We start from the raw sequence: 22,967 nt of genomic DNA, 5'->3' as shown, positions 1-22,967 counted from the left end.
CAACCTCTTCTCCTGGGTGCAAGCTAGAAACCTGGGCTATCTAGCTTCATGTTAGAAGCTGATCCTCAGCTACTCTTGGCTGAATTTACACTGGCTTCTAACCACACACTCCAACTAACTTCTCCTGAACTGGACCTGACTATATATACTAGGGGGTTCCCTAGCTCCCTCTACTGCCTAGAAGGAGGAACTACACCCCTAACAGGCCTGGTACACAGGAGATAACATAACATACAGTACATTAAAATGCAATTCAAAATACCATGACCATGTTCCACAAAAGGTGGAGAACAATGTGACCCAATTGACCCTTGAGTAGTGCCCACATTTACGCAGTGGGACACTACAACAACACCAAACCGACTTGACATGGAACACCAGACATGACATAAACAACTAAACTCCAACATAAACCACACCAAACAACATAACAGGTGAGAAAGGAGACAAGGGAGACAAACGCTGTCCAACTAGGATGCCCTCACACAGGTAAGATAGACATCCAAAATGGAGCAGAGGTCCTACACATATGCAGGCCAACAACAAACTGACCTTCAGGCTCACAACACAGAATAAAAGAGCCAGAGGCCACACCCAGCTCCACCAAGCACACATCTTAACCCCGAACACAACAGGATGGGAAGGGACACACAACTTAAAGGGGAAGTGTCGAAACATGCAAAACAACATGTTACCACCAGCAACTAGCATGCACGGCAAAAGTGTCATGGTCCACTACACCAGACTATGACACAGCCGTGACACACAAGTTCTTTTGCGTCAGGTGAATTCAAAATCTTTTGGGCCTCTACTCCAGTAGCCTACAGTTCTATTTGTATCCAGTGACCGCCTAATTTACCTCCAGCCACAGATTTACAAGTTCTATTCTGTCAGCTAAACCTGGTTGCCCCAATTTTAATTCAGGAGCAGTAAACAGCGGGAAGCAAATAGAGGTGGCTGAACTCCACTGCTCTGTATCTCTTGTGAAGTCAATGACTCCATCTATGCCCATCTCAAGATTTACAGCAAATACATTATTTTCATGTAGAGATCCAAGAATTATATTGGAGGCATATAGTGTATGCAAGCCATGTGCGACCCCTCTCATCACTCTCACGCCGCTGTTCTGCACCTGGTTTGCTTGGGCGAACACTATGTCACCTTGCCACTTTGTGGCCTCCTCATGCTGCTGCCACCTCTACACTATGTCACCTTGCCACTCTGTGGCCTTCTGATGCTGCTGCCACCTCCACACTGTCATTGTGTCATTCTGTGGCCTCCTCATGCTGCTTCCACCTTACTACTATTTCATATGGCGACTCTGTGAACTTCTCATGCTGTTTCCACCATCCCCACTTCATGATTGGGCCACTATGTTTCCTTTCTGCCTGGCTGAAATCATCATTTATTTGACCCTTCTTCTGATCTGTCAGAAGGAAGGAAAAATTAGACGCACAACGGATCCTGTCTTTGTAGCAGCTGTAAGGCCTGTATGGTCCCATCAGAATTGGCTTGTGATTTGGTAGCCAAAAGCAGGAGTGGGTACAAAACACAGAAGACCTGCAAATATTCCATTCACGTGTCATCTCTGTTTTGGATCCACTCCTGCATTTTTTGTCATTAGTAATACTGATGGATTACTGACCAAATGGTGACCGAGTGAAGCAAGATGCTGAACAGCGGGATCAGTTTTTTGGTGGGTTGCGAAGGGCAAAATAATCAGTGACTTTTGCACAAACTCACTGCTGACACCCTCTCCACTCTGTCGGGTGGCTCTACTTGTATAAGTGTTTAATAGAACAGGTTCTGTAGACATCTATGTGGAATCAGATGATGACGGTGTAAAAAGAATGGGCTTCTTCTTGGCGCTAACATCGACTTTTAAGGCTGAGTTCACAATTTAATTATTTAGTCAGTTTTGGCCCTATGACTGCCCAAATAAGTGCAGTGATTATAAGGCTACTTGCACACTCGCGTTTTGGCTTTCCGTTTGTGAGATCCATCATGGGCTCTCACAAGGGGTCCTAAACGGATCAGTTTTGCCCTAATGTATTCGGAATGGAAAAGGATCCACTCGGAATGCATCAGTTTGCCTCCGATCAGTCTCCATTCCGCTCTGGAGGCGGACACCAAAACGCCGCCTGCAGCATTTTGCTGTCTGCTTCACGAAACTGAGCCAAATGGATCCGTCCTGGCACACAATATAAGTCAATGGGGACGGATCCGTTTTCTCTGACACAATCTGGCACAATAGAAAACGGATCCGTATCCCATTGACTTTCAATGGAGTTCATTACAGATCTGTCTTGGTTATGTTACAGATAATACAAACGGATCTGTTCATGACGGATGCATGCGGTTTTATTAACAGATCAATTTTTGCAGATCCATGACTTATGCGAGTGTGAAAGTAGCATAAGAGCGACGCCTGTCATCTGCATGTCATACTGACTCACAGTAAAAATTCACTACCACGGCAGACTCCCTATGCGTGTTACTGCAAGGCACAATATTCTACACCTTTATAAAGGCACTCTGTCTGCAGCCAGGAAATAGACGTTTTTTTAACGTGATTTGCCAAGAATAAATTTGAATTGAAGCACATTTTTTCAAAAATATGTGGCAAACTGGCGAATTGAATTTAAAAAAAAAATTGCTCATCTCTTCTAAAAGCCACAGATAAAAAGTCTCCTCTTCTAACTTACATCAGTTTTGTTTCCTTTCCCTTGAGGGCTGTTTTGTAGCCTTCCTGCCAAGAGTCTATTTGCCCAACAATTTTTCCCAGTGTGCTGGGAGTGATGGGACAAGAACAGGGGCTCTAGGTGGAGTGTGAGTTCTGCTTTCCTGTTCTTGGCATAAGCCCTTTTCTTAAGGCTGCCACAAGCTTTCAGTTGTGGTCCTTCTAGGATACCAACAAGCAGGATCGTCTGTGTCCAGGTGGCTATAGTAGAAAGGGGGTTCCCGCTGAGCATAGTGATCCCTCTAACTTCATTCTCGTACTTCCAGTCTGGACATGAGACACTGGAAGTGCCCCTGACCAGCCAGGGTCAATGAATGAAAAAAGTCAATAAAAAGCCAGCATGTAGTGATGGTGGACAAACATTTATTATTTCTGTGATTCACTGTTATGCTGTCATATACGTGTCTGAAGACTAGAGATGAGAAAAGTTTTGAAAAATTTGATTCGCTGAAGTCCCCCAATAATTAATTTGTCACAAATTGCTATAAATCAGATATACCACATGTCATAGTGGCTTTGGGAATGTATTGAGCAGGCTGCTGCAGTGAGCCCACTGCATATGCGGCGGGTGCTGGCTGTATCATACAGCAGACACCTGGCCGCAATGACGGGGAACAGCGATCCAGTCAACCCCAGTCAATTTAACACCTCAGATGCAGCGACCAATCGCTCTGCTCAACACTACTAGAGACTCTTCATACCTCTCCTGCAAATCTTCAGATCCTGAAATTTCCTCAGAACAATATGCCTCCTCCTGGGCAGAGTGTGGGGAGAGTGTTAATTTGGCAAGGATGTCATCAATGACATCTGTCTTTTCACCTGTAGTGTCCCCTCACCTTCCTTCTCCTGTTTGGCTGAGCCTTCCTGCTTTCCAGCTATGGTGCTTACTAGGTGTTGTTGTTTTTTCTAGACTCTCTAGGGTCATCTCGACACATTCCCTCCCTGTGGAGGTTTTCACAAAGACATTGGAGGAACAGGCACAAATTGTCATGATAGCCCAATATTGACCGCCAAAAACTTGATTTACTCTTCTGGAATTGTCAGCAAAAAATATATGGATCCTCTCAGTGGTTCTGAATCTGCTAAACAAAGAATCGGTTCTACAGTTGTAGCCAAAAGTTTTGATAATTACATAAATATTGGAAATTGGAAGTTGCTGCTTAAGTTTTTATAATAGCAATTTGCATATACTCCAGAATCTTATGAAGAGTGATCAGATGAATTGCATAGTCCTTTTTTGCCATGAAAAATTAACTTAATCCCCAAAAAAACTTTCCACTGCATTTCATTGCTGTCATTAAAGGACCTGCTGAGATCATTTCAGTTATCGTCTTGTTAACTCAGGTGAGAATGTTGACGAGCACAAGGCTGGAGATCATTATGTCAGGCTGATTGGGTTAAAATGGCAGACTTGACCTGTTAAAAGGAGGGTGATGCTTGAAATCATTGTTCTTCCATTGTTAACCATGGTGACCTGCAAAGAAATGCTTGCAGCCATCATTGCGTTCCATAAAAATGGCTTCACAGGCAAGGATATTGTGGCTACTAAGATTGCAACTCAATCAACAATTTATTGGATCATCAAGAACTTCAAGGAAAGAGGTTTAATTCTTGTTAAGAAGGCTTCAGGGCGTCCAAGAAAGTCCAGCAAGCGTCACGATCGTCTCCTAAAGAGGATGCAGCTGCGGTATCGGAGTGCCACTAGTGCAGAGCTTGCTCAGTAATGGCAGCAGGCAGGTGTGAGCGCATCTGCATGCACAGTGAGGCGAGGACTTTTGGAAGATTACCTGGTGTTAAGAAGGGCAGCAAAGAAGCCACTTCTCTCCCAAAAAAACACGCCATGGACAGATTGATCTTCTGCAGAAAATATGGTGAATGGACTGCTGAGGACTGGGGCAAAGTTATATTCTCCAATGAAGCCTCTTTCCGATTGTTTGGGGCATCAGGAAAAAGGCTTGTCCGGAGAAGGAAAGGCGAGCGCTAACATCAGTCCTGTGTCATGTCAACAGTAAAGCATCCTGAGACCATTCATGTGTGGGGTTGCTTCTCATCCAAGGGAGTAGGCTCACTCACAATTTTGCCCAAAAACACAGCCATGAATAATGAATGGTACCAAAACACCCTTCAACAGCAACTTCTTTCAAGAATCCAACAACAGTTTGGTGAAGAACAATGCATTTTCCAGCACGATGGAGCACCATGCCATAAGGCAAAAGTGATAACTCAGTGGCTCGGGGGACCAAAACATTTACATTTTGGTTCCATGGCCTGGATACTCCCCAGATCTTAATCCCATTGAGAACTTGTGGTCAATCCTCAAGAGGCGGGTGGACAAACAAAAGCCCACTAATTCTGACAAACTCCAAGAAGTTATTATGAAAGAATGGGTTGCTATCAGTCAGGAATTGGCCCAGAAGTTGATTGAGAGCATGCCCAGTCGAATTGCAGAGGTCCTGAAAAAGAAGGGCCAACACTGCAAATACTGACTCTTTGCATAAATATCATGTAATTGTCGATAAAAGCCTTTGAAACATATGAAGTGCGTGTAATTATATTTCACTACATCACAGAAACAACTGAAGCAAAGATCTAAAAGCAGTTTAGCAGCAAACTTTGTGAAAACTAATATTTGTGTCATTCTCAAAACTTTTGGCCACAACTGTACATCCCTGCATTCCTCCATTCAGATTGACAACCTTTGTTGCAAAGCAGGAAGAAAGTCACTTGAAATATTTACAACATGTATGGAAAGTATGTTTTGTCCTTTGCTAATGGGAAACCTAATCTTCTAAATCCACCAACATCTCAGTCATCTTGCACTTTTTGCAAATGGGCTAGATAATGGTCTCAAGTTCAGCACCTTAAAAGTAGACAGTGCCACCTTGAGTCCATTTATGAATCAAAAGTTTGCAGATTTTACCCTTATTAAACACTTTGTGAAAGGAGAAAGCAGGTTGTGTCCCTCTTTTCATTCTTCAGTTCCCCCTGGGACTTTGAATCTTGTGTTCATGGTTCTCGTTGTTTTTTGGTTTGAGTCCATAATATACATTTCCTTAAAGTTGCGCACCTATTACACTAAGTATTTGTTGGCAACTACCACAGCCAGAAGAGAGATTTTATCCTTTTCCTGCGGTCCACTTTACCTTAATGTGTTAAAAGATAGAATTATCCTAATGCATTCTACGACCTTTATTTCTAAATTGGTCTCTAGATTTCACTCCCATCAAAAGGTTTATCTCCCCTGCTTTCTGCATTCCCCAATTCTGAATTAATCAGATTTCACAATCTGAATGTACACAGGTGCATACTAACTTACCTGTAAACTACCAGATTATTCAGGAAATGAAGGCATTTTCTCCTGTAGAACCAATGACGTAATAAAGGGAGGGCACCAAGTAAAGCGAAAATAGTCCTTTAAATCCAATTGGCCATTTCCTTCAGCTATGCTTTCCTTCTGCCTTGGCATAGTTGGAGCAGATCTGACAGGTTGCAATGTGGGCTAGCCCATCTACCTTTTTCAAGCACTATATATTGGACAGCTTTTGGTTGCAAAGTTTCGGTCTGCAGCAGTCCCTCCCTAATTTCATTTCTCTGTAAATCTTCCTGTCAGTGCCATCAGGGCCGGTGCAAGGATTTTTGCCAACAAAAGCAAAGCTACATTTTGGCGCCCCTCCTCACAGCTCACCTGGCCCTGGTCCCGTCTGCAGCAGCTGATTTCTCCTCTGTGTGGTTCTGGTATCTTCTCTCTGCTTCAGACAATCGCTGGATTAAGGCCCATATTTTTTCGCCCTCTAAGACGCACTGGTCCGTAAGACGCACCTAGGATTTAGAGGAGGATAATAAGAAAAAAATATTTTCAATTGCACCTCCGGTCAGACCAGCAATCAGACCCCCAATGTTAATCAGACCTCAGATCAGTCCCCCAATGCCTCAGATCAGCCCCCCATGTCAGCCATCAGCCCCCCATGTCGATTGAACCTCCGGTGAGACCAGCAATCAGACCTCCAATGTTAATCAGACCTCAGATCAGACCCCCAATGCCTCAGAACAGCCCCCCATGTCAGCCATCAGCCCCCCATGTCAGCCATAATGCCCCCATGTCAGCCATCAGCCCCCCGCCCCCCATGTCAGCCATAAGCCCCCCATTTCAGCCATCAGACCCCCATGTCAGCCGTCGTGCCCCCATGTCAGCCATCGTGCCCCCATGTCAGCCGTAATGCCCCCATGTCAGCCGTCATGCCCCCATGTCAGCCATTATGCCCCCATGTCAGCCAGCATGCCCCCATGTCAGCCAGCATGCCCCCATGTCAGCCAGCATGCCCCCATGGCAGCCATTATGCCCCCATGGCAACCACCATGCCCCCATGTCAGCCACCATGTCCCCCATGCCAGCCACCATGCTTATGGCTGACATGGGGGGCTGATGGATGACATGCCCCCCATGTCATCCATCAGCCCCCCATGTCAGCCATAAGCCCCCCATGTCAGCCATAAGCCCCCCATGTCGGCCATCATGCCCCCCCCCCCCATGTCAGCCATCAGCACAAATAAAAAAAAAAAAAACGTACCTCTCCTGCTTCTGGATACCGCCGCTCCTCACCACCAATGCTCTCTCTCTTCTTTCTGGATCTCGGCTGCTAGCTGTGAAGGCTCAGCACAGTGAGGTCACATGGTGCACAGCCCTGCACAGCAGACAGCCGAGCGTAGAACCAAGAAGTGGTGAGTACAGATGCTTCACCGCTTCTCAATCCTCCGGTACTAATGAAGCGCTTCATTAGTATTCGCCACATAAGACCCAGGGGTGAAAAATCCGGGGTATTTAAAAAAAATAAAAAAGTTAAATTTTTCCGACCCCCCCCCCTCCCATCCCCCTGTCTCTGCGCCCTAAGGCAGCCGCTTGGTCTGCCTTATTATAGCACCGGCCCTGAGTGCCAGTGTGGAGGTGTTAGGAAAAGATAAAAAATTATGGTAATTGGGTTTCTGGTTAACCTCCACAATGACACTGAGGATTCCCACCCTAATGTATGGATTTGTAATAATTTTTGCTTTGTATTAAATGTAATTTTCTTTAAAGGGGTTGTCTCATCATAGACAATGGGGGCATATACGATGCAGCAAGGTTAACACTCATGCTTTATGAGACATGTTATCTAAACTTAATACTACAGTAGGGGAAGGAGGAGGAACAACCGCAAGGAGATATAGGCTTCTGTAAAATAATTACAATGCTTGCTGTAGGAAAATGGGAGAAGGATCTAGACTCCCTTACAGAAGAAAATTGGAGAGATGCTCTTAAAAATTATGCGACAATCTCGGATAGGGGCTCACATAAAATCTCACAATTCTTTATAGTGCACAGATTACATCGATCTCCATGGATGCTGAAAAGAATGGGAGTGAAAGCAACAGATAAGTGTCCAAAATGCTGGGAGGAGAGAGCTGACTTAATACATTGCTTCTGGAGATGTCCCAAGCTCCATAGATATTGGACAGAAATAATGGAAACCGTATTTCTGCTCTTGAAAGTTCGGCTGCCCAGGGATCCAATAATCTGTATTCTAGGGGCAACTGAACATTTGAAGCTAAATAAAAAAACACGACTGGTTTTGAATAAAGTACTATTCCAGGCCAGATTGCTTATACTCAGGAAATGGATAAAAGCAGATTTACAGACGGTGGGACAGTGGAGAAAAATGATAGATAATTTAATTAAAGAAGAACGAGTGATGAAGAATCACAAAAAAAGGTCATCAAATCTCGACCAAGTATGGAAAAATTGGCTACTTTAGTGTTGGAGGTTTTTTTTTTTTTTTTTTCGCGTCCCCACGTGGAGGGTGGGGGGGGGGGGGAGGAGGGAGGGGAAGGGAAAAGAAAAGGAAAAAGAACTGTAATTATTATGCTTAGTGTCAGAGTAATGTGTTCTCTCTTTTTTATGGATCTGTTCTTTATGTGAAATTCAAATAAAAAATTATTTAATAAAAAAAAAAAAATGCATTAAGCAATTGCTTTTTAATGGCTTTTGTTTCAAGCGATGAGTTAAGAAATTTGAATTAAGAGTGTAAGTGTTACAGTTGTAGCTAGGATATGCTCCCATTGTCTTATATGTGCTGGTCCCACCGCTGGGACCTGCACCAGCACCTATATCAAGAACAGAGCCTGCAAGGTGGTGGCTGGAGGACTCCGGTCCAGCCACCACCAAGCCGGCTCCCCATATAAGTGAATGGAAGTGCACCGCCCATGACCAGCCGCCGCTCCCATTGACTTTTATGAGCTCAACGGAAATAGCTGAGCAAGCGCTCTGCTATTTTCACTGGCCTCATAGGAAATAAATGGAGGGTGGCGGTGCATGTGCATTGTGCCCTCCTTCACTATCGGGGCTCCTTTCTCGATATAGATGCAGGTCCCAGTGGTGGGACCCGCACCTATGAGACAATGGGGGCATATCCTAGCGATATGCCCCCCTTGTCTGTCATGACATAACCCCTTTAAGCATGACTCCTGTTTCTTTATCACTAAACTGAAGCATGCAAAAGGAGAAGGCTCTTTATTTGTGGCGTCTACGTTGTTTCCTGTCCCATGATAGTGGAGGTTAATGGAAAATCTGATTACCAGTAAGAGTAATTTTCATGTAAAAAAAGTCACAAAAAAGACTATACCAGGCAACTCCCTAGTGTACTGTTACAGACATAGGCATATACCACTTTGCACTAGGACCAGATATATTACTACTGTGTGCCACTTCATAAATTTGGTGCAACCTCACAAAGCAAAGGCAGACTTATAACTGACAGCAAAACCGCCAACAATAACAAATTCCCCCCAAAGTGGTTTGTCTGCAAAATCTATCTTAAACTGCTTATGACTGCAGTTTGGGGAGCATCTTATAGAGATAGCTGTGAATTAAATTTGTGGGTGATTTATGTTTTTACCTTTTTAAGATCCATATATTTCTAAAGCTATTCAATGATGCTGAGGTCTCGGCATTGGTTTGTTAGTGTAGTACATTGTTCTAAAGGTATAAAGAAACTTAAACTTATTGATCTTTAAAGCAGAGTGCTTGGGGTTGTTGTCTTGCTGTAGATAGATTTTTCCCAACCAATACATACATTCAGTAAGTTAGCAAGAAGGGAAAAGTGAAGGGTACATGACTGCTGAATAAAACTAGACAGTGTCCGTTTGAAGAATGTAATTCTGGAAACAAGTAGAGGACTGTACAGGCGCTGTTGGCTTAAAATGAGCAAGCCTATTTTCAAATTATTTCATTTTTTTATGACTTATTCCCTTAAAACTACAGTTTGACTTTTTATTGATATACAGTTGTATATATTTTAATGGTCTTCTTTTCACCAGATTTTTGTTTATACTGATATTTTTTTCTTTCTTTCTTAGTTACACTTTTCAACAGGTACAAGAACATACTGATCAGATCTGGAAATTTCAAAGACACGATTTAATCGAAGAATATCATAGTCGACCACCAGCCCCACCACCTTTTATTCTCTTTAACCACCTACATCTGTTTATCAAACATGCCATTCTGCATGAACCTTCAGGGAGACAAAAGCAGCTAAGTAAGAGTACTAAAACCATATAAATATAATGCAAAGAAAAAATATCTATAAATGGTTTAATGACACATTCTCCCAGTCTTGAGGGTGCTAGAGATGGGTCACAGACCAGTCTTAACAATATAACACAGACTCTGCACTGCAAGCACTGATTTTTTCAACAATATTCCAGTAGCAACTTCCCCCACTGATGCATAAACGTTTTCGGCACTTCAGATACCTGGATGCTGCACTGGTCGAGGATACGAGAATGTGTGGATTGAGGATTAGTGAGTGTAAGCCGAAGACTCAGTTATGGAGCAATCTCCTAATAGAAAGTGGCGGATAGCGTGAGGGCCTGGGCTCATAAGCAATAGCACCAAACGTTTATGTATCACTGGAACTTGCTACTGGAATATTGTTAAATACATTATGTGTTATTTCATACTATTGCTTGTAATTGAAAGTCTGTATTATATTGTAAAGAAAAGATATGTCATGAATTATCTCCACGCGGACCTAAAACAAAGGCTATTGTTCAGCTTTTTTTCCGCACAGTGCAACCTCTAACCAGGTACTGTGGAGAGAAATGTGATATATAAAACACAGTAAAAAAAAAAAAAGAGATTAAAGTGCAGTTTATGTAAAGGCCTGAAATGCTGCACAGATAGAAAAGGAGGAGGATCTTGTTCTCTTTATAAGTGTTATATCTTCTTCCTAAAAGGATTAATGTAAAGGCCCAGATATGTAAACACCCCGCACTGGGCAACAAATAAAGCCATGATCAAGGGGAAGATCCTTTAGATAATAATAATTTTTAAGGGATTGAAGTTTGGATTTATACTTTAAATTAATTTATTATAAAGTATTCAGTGCAATACTTACTACATTATACATGCTACATGGGAATAGACAATGCAGACAAATGCCATGCATGACTTTAAACCTCCAGTAGAAGAATAAAAGATTGGTCTTATTTTTTTTCAAAATTAATACTCTATGGTGGTCATTTATTAAGGGTCCATTCACACGTCAGTATTTTTACCTTTCCAGATAAACGTTCCTTTTTTTTGCGGATGCGTTTTTCAGTACAACCTTCAGTTTTTTTACTAAAGTGCTTCAGAATCCATTCTGTGTTTCCGTGATTCCGTTTTTTTTTTTGTTTTTGTTTTTTCAAAAGATAAAGAGGAGGACGAATAGATGTTGCTGGGGTACCAAAAAAAAAAAAACAGGTGAAAACAGAGGACATCTTCTAGAACAGGTGCCATTTTATTGTGCTTTTGGTGTAGTAGGAGCTGTGTAAGAAATCTCTGCCTTGCTAGCTTAGTTTTCTACAATTATCTCACAGATCGTCATGTCTGAAGACTTGAATAATGTACCTGGATCATAGTGATCAATCCGTCCACTTCATATGCCATTTTGCAGGAGAGCAGAAGATGACCTGAACTTCTCTCACCACAGGCACTGAGGGCTGGACTTAATATTTTTTTTTAGTTTCCTGTCAACTGATCAGTTAAAAAAACTGATGACATTCGGATGGTTTTGTGCATGTCATCAGTTTTTATGCGGATCCATTGACTTAAATGGACAACGGACCAGAAAAACTGACAGAAAGTAGGACAAGCTTCATTTTTTTTCAGGATCCGCATACTCGAAAATAGGAAAACGGAACAGATTCAATGATTCGGAAAGCACTATGATTGGTGTCCGCATTTTTGATGAGGCAATTGAAATTAATGGATCTGAAAAAACGTTCTGATTTAAAATGGAACGGAAACTGAGTGTTATAACGGACGTGTGAATGGAGCCTAAGACTGGCATTTTAGACTTCTGAGCTGTCTTACATTTAGACCCTTTTTTACGCCTGAAACAGGCATAAAAAATGTTAAATAAGATGGGCCTATCAGCCCTTCCCCGCCCACTATTTTATACCTTGCATGAGCTGGGAAAAGTCTCAGATTGCTGCACAACTACCCGCTGCATTGCCATCTGCTCCTGAAATACACCTAATATAGGTGTATTTCAGCTTCATAAATGACCCCCTATTTGCTTTTATATTTGCTATTGTGTTTTTTTTTTATATTAGAGGAAAAGCTAGAAAAGAATGAAGAATCCACTCTTCTCTCATGGGAAACTTTTCTAAAAGAAAACTATATACATCACCTTCAAAAACAGATGAAACAAAGCACAGAGCAAAAGATTCGAGACACATCTGAAAAGTAAGAAATTCAATATGAAGGATTCTCAGTATAACTATAGCTGTTCTGTGAGGGCCTCAGAGGTGTGTTAGAGAACATTAGTGATCATACAGCATCATAAAAACCACAGAACACACCAGACAAGTCAGGGATACAGTAGTGTTCATCGAGCACCGTAGTGCTTGGGGGCTCAGGCCGAACACATTGTGATATTCTTTACTGTATATTTACTTGTATATAAAAAGCAAGTGCTGGCAAAAATTACAAGGAAGAGGCACTCCAATACACCCTTAGTTACACATAAAGGAGGGCATCATACACACCCTTTAAAAATTATGATTGATGGACTGCTGGTGACCCTCAAAAACATTAGGAGCAAGGGCCTGCTGATCTGACTATCTAAAACATTATGCGCAGTGGCCTGCTGCTGCTTTGGTGACTCGGTTAACTTGGGGCCGATGGCAGGTCCCGTGATAGCAACGATCCATTCAGATGTCTGGCCTATCAACTTTCAGCTCAAAACCATTGAAAACTATGGGTAACCAGGAATCAGTGTTTGATTCTGGAGAGGGAGCGTGAGAAACGGCTAACACATCCAAGGAAGGCAAGCGGGTGTCGCACAAATCACACACTCCTGACTCGTGGAGGTAGTGATGATAAGTAACAATATAGGACTCTTAAGATGCCCTGTTATTGGAATAAAGCATTACAGGGAATGTCACTGCAGTATTTTGGATGAAGAAACATTATTCAGGAGAGGCCCTGCTGCCGCTCTGTTGACTCTAGATAACATCTGCCTGATCGCACATCCCTGTGACATCCACGATCCATTTGGATATCTTCCCTATCAACTTTCGATGTTCTGTTATGCGCCTAACATGGTGACCACCGGCAACGGGGAATCATTGTTTGATTTCAGAGGGAGGGAGCCTGATAAACAGCTACTGCAACTACTTTAAAGCAAAGCAGCATGAGTTTCAGGCAGGCAGGTGAGCTGACCCTGTAAAAGATTTTAGGTGCGGCCTGCTGGTGAGCTGACCTTGTAAAACATTATATGCGAGTGCCTTAGGGTGAGCTGACCCTGTAAAACATTATATGCAAGTGCCTGCAGGTGAGCTGACCCTGTAAAACATTATATGCAAGGGCCTGCAGCTGAACTGACCCTCTAAAAAATTCTAGGTGAGGGCCTGAATGTAAGCTGACCCAGTAAAAGATTTTAGGGGTGGGCCTGCTGGTGAGCTGAGGTGGAACAGACAAACCCAACTTGATTTTGATGGCTGCATTAATCTGCAGGTGACCGTCATACAGCTCCACAGATTGTTTCCATCTGCATCTTTCTAAACAAACTGTGGCCTTAGTCTTTTATACACAGTCATTGTGACACTATGTGGCCTCCTCATGCTGCCATCTCCACACCATGTCACCTTGCCACTAATTTTTATCACCATGCTGCTGCTGATGCTGCTTAAAAGGCCTTAAACTGATCACCAAGCCCACAATCTAATTAAGGTTTTACTCACAAACCAAAGTAAAATATCAATGTTTTGGGAAAAATTTATTAAAAACATTCTTTCCTGTATATTTACTTGTATATAAAGTGCAAGCACTGCCAAAAATGAAAAAAAGAGGCACTCAGATACAACCTGTATGTCGCATAAAGGAGGGCCTCATTCAACTTGAGTTGCAGGCCTGCAGGTGAGCTGACCATGTAAAGGATTTGAGTTGTGGGCCTGTAGGTGAGCTGACCCTATAAAACATTTGAGTTGCAAGCAAGATTAAAATATTTTAGGTTTGGGCCTGCAAGTGAGCTGACCCTGTAAAAAATTTGATGCAAGGGCCTGATGGTGAGCGGACCGTGTAAAAAATTGGATGTGAGGTCCTGCTGGTGAGCGGACCCTCAAAAAAATTATATGAGGGCCTGCTGGTGAGCGGACCCTCTAAAAAATTATATTTGAAGGCCATACATGCGAGGGCATTATATGTGATAAGCAATGCATGTTGATATAACGGAAGAGGAGAAGAAGGATAAGAAAAGGAAGATTCAACCATATACCCTTGTTTGTGGTGGAAGGGCTGCATGGGAATACAATCGATTAACTAAATTAAAAACAACACATGTAAAGTGCCTTTATGTTCATCAGCATTCCTCTCATGGAGTTGAGAAGTCATGGTCAATGCAGGCCTTGTTAATTTTTATATGATTCAACCTGTCAGCATTTTCAGTTGACAGGCGGATATGCTTATCTGTTATAATGCCACTATATAGCACCCGATGATGCGTCCCGGCCAGCCAATCACTGTAATGCCAGTAGCCAACATGGCTACTGGCATTACAGTTATGGCAGGACTAACTTGCATGTTTATTGACTGCTTAGCAGCCGAGAAATGTGCAGGGAGGAGACGAGGCGCAAGAGCACATGCGGTACTAGGCCGAGTACCGCCATGTGCCAAGCATAGCAATGCTCGAGGCGAACAGGTATTCGGCCGAGCATGCTTGCTCAATACTAGGATACAGCTGCGGAGAAATGTAAAGCAGGGTTAGGTTCTAAATAAAAATCTAAAAAACATCTCGCAGAGCACTGTTAAATCCATCATCTGAAAATGGAAGGAGTATGGCACAAATGTAAACCTACCAACACATGGCTGTCCACCTAAACTGACAGCCCAACCAATCTAGAGGAGCAAACAAGAGGCCGTTGGTCAATCTGGATGAGCTACAGAGATCCACAGCTCGGGTGTCCACAGGCAACTATCAGTCATATACTCAACAAATCTTGCCTTTATGGAATAATGGCAAGAAGAAAAAGCAATTTTTGAAAACAAACCATAAGAAGTCCTGTTTTCAGTTTGCTACAAGCCCTGTAGGGGACACAGCAGAAATGTGGAAGAAAGTGCACTGGTCAGATAAGTTGAACTTTTTGGCCTAAAATGCTATGCGTACCGGAAAGCTAACACTGCACATCACCCTGAACACACTATGCTCACTGTGAAACATGGTGATGGCAGCATCATGCTGTGGGGATGCTCTTCTTCAGCAGAGAAAGGGAAGCTGGTCACAGTTTATAGGAAGATAGATGACTTTAAATAAAGAGTAATCCTGGAGAAAAACCTGTTAAAGACTGCAAAACAGCAGAAAAACAACCCCAATGGAATAGTTTAGATCAAAGTATATGTATGTGTTAGAATGGCCCAGTCAAAGTCCAGACCAAAATCCCATTGATAATCTGTGGAAAAACGTACAAATTAGTGATGATCGAGCACCAAAGTATTCGGGTGCTCGGGTGTTTCGGCCCGAACACATTGCTATATTCAAGAATAATGGAAGTCAATGGGAGACAACCAGGCACCCCCAGGGGAGGGTCCATGGTAAAAGGTCAGAAAGTGACAGAAACACCACCAAAATGGATCGGGAACAGCATGGGGACGATGTCTGGATGCATCTTGGACTCCAAGGTTGCTGCTGGGAACCACGTTGTCTGAGTTGTGCGCCACATTTACAGACTGACAGAAATGCGCACAACCCCCCCCCCCCCCCAAAAAAAATAATAATAAATAAATAAATAAATAAATTACTGGAAAAAATATTAGAAAACATTCTTTCCTGTATATTCAATTGTATATAAAGTGCAAGTGCTGCAAAAAATTGCAAGCAAGAGGCACTCCGAAAAAGCCTGTATATCACACAAAGGAGGGCCTCATTCACATTGTGGTACAATTGTTCAGGTAGTGGGACTCCTACACTCATAAAGCCTATGCACTAAATCAAAGGGCTGCCAAGAATTGCAAGGAACCAGCACTCCAAAACGCCCTTTGTTACAAATAAAGGAGGGCATCATGCACACTCTTGAAAAATTTTGATTGATGGCCTGCTGGTGACCCTCAAAAACATTTGAAGCAAGGGCCTGGTGATCTGACCATCTAAAACCTTAGGGGCGAGTGCCTGCTGCTGCATTGGTGACTTTAGATAACCTCCCTGTGACGGCAACAACCTATTTGGATGTCTGCCATATCAACTTTTAATGTGCTTTTCTGCGCCTACAATGGTGCTCACAGGTAACGGGGAATCAGGGTTTGATGCCGGAGAGGGAGCTTGAGAAACGGATACAACCAACAGCCAACTTGCTCCCGGCCTCCACAACGTTCACCCAGTGTGCCATCATGGTGAGGACTGTGTTGACCAGACTCTTGGCTACTGAGCTACTGAGACTGGACTCGTAGGTGAGGGCCTTCTTCCACTTTGTTGACTCTAGATAACTCCAAGGCAAATGCACGTCCCCATGACGGCGACGATCCATTTGGATGTCTGCCCTATCAAATTTGAAGCAATTGTGCAACAAGGACCTTCTGGTATAGCACCGTTTTGCATGTCCTCTCCACCAGAGGAATGAGAGATGAGAAGTTCTCTTTGTAGCGGGGGTCGAGAAGGGGGAACAATCAGTAATCCGTGTTGTCTAAAATGCATATAACGTGCGGGTCGTGGAAAAGGCAGCCTAACATGAAGTCAGCCATGTGTGCCAGAGTACCAACAGGCAGACTTCGCTGTCATCATCAGATGGTGAGCTGACCCTGTAAAAGATTTTAGGTGAGGGCCTGCAGGTGAGTTTACCCTGTAAAACATTATATGTGAGGGCCTGCATTTGAGCTGGCCCTGTAAAACATTATATGCGAGGGCCTGCAGTTGAGCTGGCCCTGTAAAACATTATATGCGAGGTCCTGCAGTTGAGCTGGCCCTGTAAAACATTATATGCAAGGGCCTGCAGTTGATATGACCCTGTAAAACATTAGGGACAAGGGCCTGCTGCTGAGCTGACCCTGTAAAATATCATGTTAGGGCCTGCTGCTGAGCTGACCCTCTAAAACATTAGGGGCGAGGGCCTGCTGGTGAGCTGATGCTCTAAAACATAATATGCGAGGGACTGCAGGTGAGCTGACCCTGTAAAACATTATATGTGAGGGCCTGCAGTTGAGCTGACCCTGTAAAACATTATATGTGAGGGCCTACTAGTGAGCTGACCATATAAAGCATTAGGGGCGAGGGCCTGCTGGTGAGCTGACTCTCTAAAACATTATATGCGAGTGCCTGCTGGTGAGCTGATGCTCTAAAACATTATATGCTAGTGCCTGCAGTTGAGCTGACCCTATAAAAAAAAAAATTGTGGCGAGAATATATACAATCTGGAAGAGGTGGAGGAGGAGAAAACAAGATTCAAACATATACTCTTTTTTGTGGTAGAAAAGGTGCATGGGAATACACTACAGTAGATTGAGTACATTATAAATTATAGATTGAAATTGCCTTTATGTTCATCATCAGCTTAGCTCTCCTCTGGTGCAGATGAGAATTCAGGGGCAATCCAGGCATTGTTTATTTTTATCTGAATCAACCTGTCAGCATTGCCAGTGGACAAGCGCATACGCTTATCTGTTATAATGCCACCAGTAGCACTAAATACACACTCAGACATAACACTGGAGGCAGGGCAGGCCAGCACCTCTAAGGCGTAGAGCGCCAGTTCATTCCACGTTTTCAGCTTGGACACTCAGTAGTTGTAAGACACTTAGGGATCATTGAGGACGCTGACACGGTCTGCTATGCATTCCTTCACCATCTTCTAAAACTTTCCCCTCCTTGTACCACTAGACCACGCTTCAGGGTGGGGTTGCTGGCGGGGTGTCATGAAAGAGTCCTATGCCTTGGAGAGGCAGTTGCCCTGCTATTGTTGGAACTGCTGTGTGTTCTCCTGGTCTCCCTTCCTTGCTTGCCTAAGGAAGTATGGAATGAGAGAGGAGAAGTTCTCTTTGTAGCGGTGGTCAAGAAGGGTGAACACCCAGCAATTTGTGCTATCTAAAATGCGTATAACGCGAGGGTCACTGGAAAGGCAGCCATGTGTGCCAGAGTACCAACAGGCAAGATGTTGATGTTGATGACTCTCCATCTCCTCATCCTCCTCCTCTTCTGCCCATCCACGCTGATGGAAATAAAGTTCCATGGGTAATACCCTCTGTAGCAGAGGCAACTGTCTCCTCCTCTTCATGGTCCATTTCACACTGAGAAGACAAACCGTGAGTGGTCTGGCTATCACCCTGTGTAATGTCCTCCCCCATTTCCTCATCTGCCATATTCAGAGCGTTGTCCTTAATTGTGAGCAGCAATCGTTTTAGTAGACACAGTAGTGGGATGGTTACACGGATAATAGCGTTATCGCCACTAACCATCTGTGTGGATTCATCAAAGTTTTGTAAAACCTCACAGAAGTCAATGCCCACTCCTCACTTGGGAATAGTAGCAGTTGACTCGAAAGGTGACGAACATGTTGCAGCTGATATTCCACAACTGCCCTCTGCTGCTCACAAAGCCTGGCCAACATGTGGAACGTAGAGTTCCAGCGCATGCTCACATCGCACAACAGTCGTAGAGCTGGAAGCAGAAAGTGCTATTGCAGTGATGACAGACCAGCTGAAGCTGTGGACGACTTGCTGAAATGGGCACACACCCGGCGCGCCTTCACTAGCAGTGTGCTGGCATACATACATAATTCCTCTGGGTAGCCATCTTATATGCTTCTGGCATATGTAAAAAAATAAATAAATGTGAACTCTCATCTTCCTGAAGCCTGGGTCACCTATGATATAGATGGACACTTTTATTACCACTACTCTGAGGCCAGCTATAAAAGGTCATAAAGGCTATACCAGGCCCAGCTCATCCTGTCCTCTAAGATAAGATCAGCTCGCTGTCAAGCCTGGCTGGAGCGTGACCTCATTAATTTCCAGGTCTGGTTTGAGGAGAGCTAATAGCCCCTTAATTAGCTCTGGGCATAAAACCAGTCTACTTTCATATTTCATTTATGAATCAACTTATGCCTTTTCTGACACCAGATCCAGGCTCTAAAGAGTATTGTGGTTAATTGGGTATCAAATATGACCAGAGGGTGTGATTCTGTAGCTGACCTATGGGTGGTAGAAGAACTACAGGTCCCAGCATTACCGTGTGTGGTCTCATTCTGTAGGTAAATAAATAAGGATCGCAAATATGTATTCTGTATATAAATATGCCGATGTATCAGGGAGATACGAGCTTAAGTATAATCCTCATTGTAGGAACTGAACTTTGATGGGGTCATAAAACACTTGGGGGCCAATCCCTAGGCTTCACAGTCCCTCTGCTGCCATTGGCTGACAGGAGTAAGTCTCCTGCCCATGGCAGAGTTCATATAAATCTGTGCACAAGGACAGAGGAGAGAGACCCATGGAATATCACCAGACACTTAATTGGACATTGACGGCATATCCCTGTATCAGAAGAACTTTGAGGGTCTCCCCTGATACATACTGAAAAGGGGTTTGCAAGGATTCAAAAAGGACATATGAACGACCATCTGAAACCCTCCAGAGAAACTAAGTATTCTTTCATCTTTTTCCCTTTCATTTGAACTGTCGTGATTATTTATATTGTTATTATTCTGTAGATTTATAGTAATTTCCATTAGACTTGTATGCACTGCTTTTTACCTCTTATTAAAGATTATAAAATCTAAATGGCCAAGGCTTCCATATTCTAAGCTGCTGAACAACGTACCTTGCCTTTGAAGAGACGTTACCGGGTAGTTAGTTAAATTGCATTTAGGAATTGTAGCTGGGGGTGATTGACTGCGGTTGGTCAGTAAGTGATATCCGGTTCATCCACTGATCTGTGTGATAGTGAATGACCCAGATAGTCGGCTCGTGGACCGGGAACCCACGTGGTGGCAGTTACCGAAGTGTAGTGGGGGGTGTTTGCCGAATGGTAATACCCCGGTCACGTGAGGTCTCTGTGTGTGCGCAGACTCCGTCACAGACCACTACGTCACAGCTGTGGGATCCGGAGCGATCAGATCCATAGTTTGTGACATTTTTTGGTGGCAGCAGTGGGATTCTGTATGCTTAGAATATTAGTGCATGAAGTTATGTCCATAACTCTGTACTAAAGGATTGAAAAATTCTGGAAGACGAAGCACAGTGCATTCGTTTTGATAGAATAATAATTCACGACAGTACCCTCCCCTCTCTCTTGTTTTCTGTCCTATCTTTTATTTGGCAATAATGTCCGAATCCGTGAATGATGACGTCATGAGCGTGGCTGATATCACAGCTCTGTGTGAGCACAAAGGCATCCAAGTTTATGGAAAAAATAAGACTGTCCTTATCCAGGTGTTATGTGCACGGAGAAGTCAAGAGTCATCCCTGCAGGATTCAGAGAATGGAGGACACTCAGGGGCCCCTGAGCCAGGTGACCCCTTCCAGAATGAGGATGATGAACTGGGAGGACAGCCTGCTGGGGCTTGCAGTCCTCTAGCTGGACATAACTCTGTCTCTATGCCATCCCAAAATGGTCTGGACCAACTAATGCTCAGTAACCCGGACTTATATTTTTGGCTGCTAGAGGCACGTCGGGCAGAGCGCCAGGCTGAGCGCGAGGCTGCAGAACGAGAACGGGAAGCTGTCCGCAGGCATGAACTGGACATGGCCCGAGTACCGCTTCAGGGGTCCGACCGGCATGCTACATTCACAGGCCCATCCCTGATGGTCAAGCCAAAACTGCCTGTGATGGAGTCTGAGAACTGTGACATTGATCTTTTCCTGCATGCTTTTGAAACCTCATGCCAGCAGTACCAGGTACCAGAGCCACAGTGGGCAGGACATCTAATGTCCGCACTGAAGGGCAAAGCTATGGAGTCCCTGGTCGGACTACCATTAGCAGAGCGTACCAGTTACGCGGTCATCAAAAAGGCTATTCTGGTCAAGTACCAGCTGACTCCAGAGACTTACCGTTTACGGTTCCGGTCCCTGCAGAGAGGGCCCAGAGATACTTTTATGGACCATCTGGGCAAGTTGCAGACCACCTTCCAACAGTGGTCTGATCCCCTCACAGAGGACACCAAGCAGTCCCTGGTGGATCTGATGGTCCGAGAACAGTTTGTCTCCAATTGCCCCACAGATGTGCAAAAATATGTATGTGAGCACAAGCCGAAGAGTGCGCGAGAGGCGGCCGAGCTAGCCGATGAATATGTCGCCATGCCCAGCACTCGGGCATTCAAAGACACTCTGTCCTGTCTGGAAGGAGCCTCTTCATCTGCTTCTCCCTCCCGGCCAGCTTTGTCGATTCCTGTCCAGCGACCCTTTCACAGGCCTGCACAAAGACCGGAAGGAGTCAAGCCAGCACCGACAGACGTGCGCAAGTGCTATGCGTGCGGCAAGCCAGGACACCTCAGCCACTCGTGCCCGGAGAAGAAGACAGCACCCCCTGGCAAGCTTGCCCGCAACCCATCATCTGTGCTGTTAGTGAATGGAGCTGCAAGACACACCACAGACAACCTACAGTCGGTTACTGTGGGCAACCGGTGCACCACAGGCTTCTGCGATACAGGAGCCAAAGTCACACTAGTTCGGCCTGAACTAGTGGATGACGCAGACCTTATTCCCGGCAAAAGCCTCACCATCACGGGAGTTGGGGGGGTGAGCCCTAATGTTCCCCTAGCTCGTGTTTTCCTTGATTGGGGGGCTGGGAGTGGAGTAAGGGAGGTGGGAGTCTCTGCGGAGATCCCCACAAATGTTTTATTAGGCACTGACCTAGGACGATTGGTCTCGTGCTACGTGCCCCCTGGAAGCACACAGGATTCACCCGTCCCTATGGAGGTCCCTGGACATACCAAGGTACTGTGCAAGGATGTTTGCGTAACATCAGATAACCTTGGGGATGGACCTCGGGAGGTGGGAGGTGGGGTGTGTGGGAGCAGTTCTCCTATGACAGGAGATGTAGAGGTGATGGCGGGTGTATGTACACAGGTAGCGGACATGTGTTTAACTGATTCAAGTTGTGCAAATGTTAAATGTGATGACATTATTGTGCCTGTGTTGCCTGTCACTCGCAGGGCTGCAAAAGCCGCAGCGGAATGCTCCATTGGGGAAGAGCAAGTGGAAATGTCCCCTTCCACCGGTTTGGACCCCGTGGACTTAACCGCGTCAGAGCCTCAGCCACTGTCCCTGTTCGCCACAGGACAGCTGGCTGGGACTTGAAGTGCTGCCTTTGAGCAGGCCCTGCGAGATGACCCTACCTTGGAGCAGCTAAGAGGGTTAGCTGCCAGCCCTCCCACTGAGGGAGACAAATACCGAGTGTGTTGGGACAATGGGAAACTGTATAAGGAGGACATCTCCCACAGTGACAGTAGGGTGGGGCCACTCAAGAGGCAGCTCATTGTACATGAGCAGTTCAGGGAACAATTACTGCAAGTGGCTCATGAGATCCCCTTAGCTGGTCACCAGGGAATAACCAAAACAAAGTCCCGGGTGATGCAGAATTTTTTCTGGCCTGGCCTCGGGGCAGATGTCGCCAAGTACTGCAGGTCCTGTGACACCTGTCAGCGAGTTGGCAAAGCAGGAGATCGTCACCGAGCTCCATTGACTCATATTAACCCTGGTGGATTACGCGACGCGCTACCCGGA

The 22,967-nt window shown here is 44.6% G+C and overlaps 1 protein-coding gene across 1 annotated transcript in view; it reads left to right on the top strand.

Moving 5' to 3' along the window:
• The window catches only part of TRPM2 (transient receptor potential cation channel subfamily M member 2), a 1,289,439-nt gene that overhangs the window by 769,842 nt on the left and 496,630 nt on the right, over positions 1 to 22,967 (top strand). Inside the window, exons 21-22 of the mRNA XM_044304068.1 lie at positions 10,130 to 10,311; positions 12,374 to 12,506. Coding sequence (XP_044160003.1) covers positions 10,130 to 10,311; positions 12,374 to 12,506 — 315 coding nt within the window. The remainder of the gene's footprint in view (positions 1 to 10,129; positions 10,312 to 12,373; positions 12,507 to 22,967) is intronic.

This window comes from Bufo gargarizans, chromosome 8 (genome assembly GCF_014858855.1).
Source record: "Bufo gargarizans isolate SCDJY-AF-19 chromosome 8, ASM1485885v1, whole genome shotgun sequence".
Lineage (NCBI taxonomy): Eukaryota > Metazoa > Chordata > Amphibia > Anura > Bufonidae > Bufo > Bufo gargarizans.
The sequence above is the reverse complement of the archived record's forward strand: the minus strand, read 5'-3'. Positions and strand labels throughout refer to the sequence as shown.